We start from the raw sequence: 5,118 nt of genomic DNA on the forward strand, positions 1-5,118 counted from the left end.
TCACACAGCAGCCGAGTGTTTCCCTCCATCTCTGAGCTGTGGAGGCAAACAAACGGTCGTTTTTACCACAAAATCAGTTCAGTGAAGGCAACACTTCTTCTCCTTCTGTTAGTTATTGGATTATTTGATTTGTAATCATTTATTAATGTTTTAAATCTGTTATTTAAAACTCACTTTTAGATGTTTTGGGACTTACACAGTAAACTAAACACGTAAAAGAAGAAAATTACTTAATTTGTGTTGGAAAGACACAAAATTACACCTCAGCAAACTAACTAAAGTTCTTCTTTTATTTACTTTAAGAAAACTGAGATTTGAAGACTTTATGAGACAATAATATTTTTGCAGCGAGCCAGAAAACACATTTTCACTGCTGTCAGAGAAAACACAGGCTTGCATGTTGAAGTTAAGTAATCGTGACATAATATTACTGATCTTGTGCCAGTTTCAAGTCGCTATTAAAAGCTGCAAGGTGTCTGGACAAACACCATCAACTACTGTAAACACTAGGCCACAGCTAGAACTCACTTCACACTGATTATATCCATCGACATGTTGATTATTTACAGCTTTTTTGTTCATTTTAATCCAGTTTGGAACCTTTTTTTCATCTACAGCAGCCAAACTCATTTTCTACCAGCAGGCCTTTAAATAAAGTAAATCTACTGCTAATTTATGATTAATTCTGACCAAGTCTGCTGCCTGTCCTCCTCTAACAAACCAATCTCATTTCTGGAGCATGCAGAACAACAATTTTCTCCAGTTGAGGTCACATTTTCAGTTATTTTAAACCTCTGAAGGCACCACAGCTTGTTTTCATTGTGTGTTGTCAATCACAGGAGAAACAGCTGCCGCTGTAGTCAAACCATCTCTGAAGCATCATTTCAACCATTAGAAACACTATTTTCAATTAAAAGAGGGCGGTGACCTGCGCAGTACACGCGTCATGATGGATGGAGAGGTTTTGGCACAGATTTTGCGTCCTGGTTCTGCGTAAAAGCGACGAAGGAGCTCTTTCTAGATGTGTCTGAGCCTGGCTCACAGGTGCAGTGTCCACTCACCAGTTTCCTCTGGTTGCTGAGGCAGAAGGTGCAGATGGGTCTCAGAGAGGCCGCGCTGAGCGCCGCGGGCCCGTGCAGGATGCTCTGGTAGCGGAGGCAGGGCTGTCCGTCCCGGCAGTCGTCCCCCAGCAGCAGCACGTTGGCCAGGTGTGAGATGTAGCTGGAGGCCAGGCGCAGCGTCTCGATCTTGGACAGCTTCCTGTCGGCGGGCTCGGTGGGGATGAGCGTGCGGAGCGCCGTGAAGGCCGTGTTCACGCTGTGCGTGCGGTCCCGCTCCCGCGCGTTGGCCGCCTGTCTCTGCTGGCTCACCCCGGAGAGACGCGCGTCTCTCCCGGATCGTCTCCGCCTCCTCCTGCGTCTCGGCGCCCCGGTTCGGACGCCACCTCCAGCCGGCTCCTCCGGCTCTGTGCGCGGGCTGCAGCCGCCGGTGGACTTCCCGTCCGAGCTGTCGCTGCCGCTGTCCAGGTCGTCCAGGTCGGAGGTGAAGCCGTCGGGCTGCGCGCTGCGCTCGGGGCCGGTGGACTTCATCCTGGCTCGTCTCGGGTCTGACTGGAGCTGCTGGGGCCGTGCGGGCGGGCGGCGGCTGCACATCACTTTATCCTGGAGGTGAAAATAGCACCGGGGGGCCGAGCAGCTGCCGCCGATCCGGTGACCGAGGGGGTTTGTGCCGTCCGGCCCCCCGGCGGATCGGCATACCATTTCTAATGAATGACGGCTGCTTTCTGGGTCGCCAGCCCGCCGCGGAGAAGGGAAGACAGGTGGAGCGTAAAGGGAGGGGAGGAGGGAGGAGGGGGCACCTGTTGTGGTCTGGAGGATACAGGTTTAAATTAGGATCGACCGATATGGGTCAAGGCCGATACCGACAGGTTCACATCTCTAATGTGCTGATATTCCTCCTGATTATCAGTCTGAGAGGATGAACAACACACAAACACACATTTAGCCTGGTCACATGACAACAACTGAACTGCACAACAAGATAATTCAAACTGTAGTTTAGCAAAACGATTACAGTTGTAAAGTTCTGGATGTGTTTCCAGAACAACCTTCACTTTGGACGACGATATTATAGAGTCGATACTTTCACCATCACATGTTCCAGCCGTGTTTGTGGTAATAAAATCTGATATTTTTAACGAGAGGTCGGCGACGTTCCAGTCGTGTTCGTGGCGACAATACCAGATTATTTTGGTGAGACTTCGGGACATTTTCCAGCTTTGTTTTTGGCAACAAAATCAGATATTTTTAACTAAACCTCGGTGCTGTTGATATAAAACCAAACGTTTTTAACAGGATGTCAGGACCTTTTCCAGCCGTGTTTGTGGCAACAAAACCAGATGTTGTTGGCAAATGTTTGGTTTATTTCCAGACGTATTTGTGGCCACAATACTAGATATTTTAACGAGACCTCACCTCTGATGTCAGGACCTTTTCCAGTTGTGTTAAGGAAACAAAACCTGACATTTTTTACGAGACGCTGGGACATTTTGCAGCCGTGTTTGTGGTGAAAATACCAGATATTTTTAATGAGACGTCGGCAATGTTTTGGTAATAAAACTGGATATTTTTGATGAGACGTCAGGACATTTTATAGTCGTGTTTGTGGCAACAAAACAGGAATTTTAAGCCCAAACATGATCTTTTCCACAACCCTAACCATGTGGTTTTTGTGCCTAAACCTAACCAGACTGTACCGTATCAACATATTTGTGGTTTGTGGAAACGTAAATTGCAGATGATGGCAGAAACTTTGGTGGGAACCCTCTCAGTGAGCAGATGATGAAACTTTCGTCTTGTTTGACCCTCACAGCTAAGCAGACAAATTCAGCTGCAAGAGTCTGATGAATGCTGCAGTCTGGCTCAATTAGACAGATTTCACTTGTCTGTAAGTTACCGCAGCCAATCAGGGAGCAACCCCAGTGAAACAGAGCTCATCTAACATGAATGAAATCATCGATACGCCATCTCGGCCTCTAATGAAGCAGTTCATTGCTTCAGACCTCTGTAGGTTACTAATAACAAGCGTGTGTGTTTACGTGCGTCCTGCCTGTTGGCATCCAGGGTGGAGGATAACCTTGCTGCCTTGGCCGGCGGCTCGGAGCGTCTATTGAGTGAAGAGTCCAGGTGGACCCGCCGGTCCCGTCCTGGTCTGTCTGTGCCCACCAGGACGGACACACTCTCACCCCGCCCCTCCCCTCCTGCTCCACCTTGTCCAGTGCCATCTTTGGGGGGGTGGATATAAATATCTGTGAACGGACGAGTGTGTGTTGCTGTGACAGCTCAGAGGGAACGTCGACACAGGTTGTCAATTTTTGTTCCAATCACATCAGGAAGATTTTTTAACTTGTTGAGCTGTGGATTTAATAAACAGATTATATGTTTGCAGCCACCAGAGGGCAGAATAAGATAATCTCCAGAAGGTTTTAATTTAGAAGTCTCTCTACAATCAATCAGCAACTAAAACATGAGATATTAAATCATTTGTTGAGGTCAAAAGACAGTAAATTTAAGAGATTTATTTGGATTTCTAGAACATGTAAAGACCTGATTTTATTTTCAAGCGTCTGCCTCACAGGAATCAGAGTGACGGCAACAAATATCAACAGAGACTGAAGCTTGTTGCTCCTGCTGCGTCTCAACCGAGCGTCCAGCTTCATCCTAATCACTTGTAAAAAGTCAACCGGCTCTGTGGAGACAGGAATCCTAATTGGTGCGGATCTAATGCGGCCTCATTAATCTTTTAATCCTCATTTCCTCGCCGCCCCCGTGGCCCCGACCCGCTGGCCGTGAACTTGTCTGGCCCCTTGCAGCAAAGTCAAATGCTTCTCTGCTGCTGCTGACGACGACTAACCAAACCTGAAGGAACATCAGGGAACTAAAAACATCTCTGAAGCAGCTAAAATCATAAAACACAGATGTTATAAAACATTACGTGGCTGCTTCATCATCATCTTTTATCCAATCTGTACTTTCAGGTGATGTGACACTTCCTCTGGCGGCCATGTTGGAGGTCTTCAGCTCCATGAACAGCTGTTAACAAGGGATTATGGGTATAGAGAGACAGATGCAGTACTTCAAACCATCTCTAGATACAGAAGGTAAAGCACCGCAGTACGTCTTGATGAAATGTAACTAAGTACTTTTACTCAGGTGCTGAACTTGATTTATTTGTGGTATCTAATACGAGGAAAATATTGTACTTTTTACTCCATTATATTTATTTAACAGCTATAATTACTCATAATTATTCAGATTATTGACGCAAAATGTTCCTGTAATTAAAATACTTAAAGTTTTTTGAGCAGACGAGAAGTAGAAACCATCTTTTTTTTGTAGGAAGTAAATTATTTTAACCTGCCAGTCGAAGGAATCTGAAGGAATCATCACCTTAAACGGATCTTTATTAGTTTTCTTACAAAACGGCCAATAAACAAGCTTTAATAAGAAATAACATCGATTACACAGTGATTAAAAAATATACAACAAGAAATATATATACGACAATATAAAACAACCAAATAAATAAATACTCATACAGAGGTTTTTGGTTCGATGACATTTACAGTGAAAACTCTGTCCGGCCTGAACGTGGAAGGAAACAGCTGCTCGTAAAAAAAATCCTGATCGTGAACCACAAGTTGGACTTTGGTCAAAAATAAGAAGACATCGAAGTGTTGGAGAAAATGGCGACACGTCTTCGTACTCTTCTTTGATACCAAACGGTGAAATGCACGTAATGTTGGGTTTTATCGTTAGCCTAGCTTAGCACAAAGACTGGAAGCAAGGGGGAACTGTTAGCTCCAAAGCGCCCTTGTTTACATTCTGGGTAATTTCATTTCATTCATGCATTTTTCCAACTAGCAACAATTTCTGTAGCTTTTGTTGGATGCAAGTTATAAAAACATACAGTTTCCTCCAGCTTCCGGTCTTTTTTGCTACGTTAGGCTCTGTACTGGAGGCACAGAGATGAAACACACCCCTGTTTTCTGATGATGGTCTGTGTCGATGGCTCTGGATCACCTGAAGTTTTCATCAGTGCTGATTGAGCTCCAACTGT

The 5,118-nt window shown here is 45.2% G+C and overlaps 1 protein-coding gene across 1 annotated transcript; it reads right to left on the reverse strand.

The window, feature by feature from the left end:
* Positions 1-1,654, reverse strand: LOC140992347 (basic helix-loop-helix transcription factor scleraxis). The gene is made up of 2 exons (XM_073462651.1): positions 1,062-1,654; positions 1-36 (listed from the first exon to the last, which is right to left on the reverse strand). The coding sequence occupies exons 1-2, from the start codon at positions 1,650-1,652 to the stop codon at positions 1-3; spliced, it is 627 nt and encodes a 208-aa protein (XP_073318752.1). The 5' UTR covers positions 1,653-1,654.
* Between the last annotated feature and the right edge of the window lie 3,464 nt (positions 1,655-5,118).

The sequence above is a fragment of the Pagrus major genome, chromosome 24 (assembly GCF_040436345.1).
Source record: "Pagrus major chromosome 24, Pma_NU_1.0".
Taxonomy (NCBI): domain Eukaryota; kingdom Metazoa; phylum Chordata; class Actinopteri; order Spariformes; family Sparidae; genus Pagrus; species Pagrus major.

What these genes read in the sequence shown, in the direction of transcription:
- LOC140992347 (XM_073462651.1), bottom strand. Translation starts at nt 1,652, where the DNA reads ATGTGCAGCCGCCGCCCGCCCGCACGGCCCCAGCAGCTCCAGTCAGAC. An exon ending in TCAGCAACCAGAGGAAACTG is followed by an intron (nt 37 to 1,061) that starts GTGAGTGGACAC and finishes TTGCCTCCACAG; the next exon opens with CTCAGAGATGGAGGGAAACA.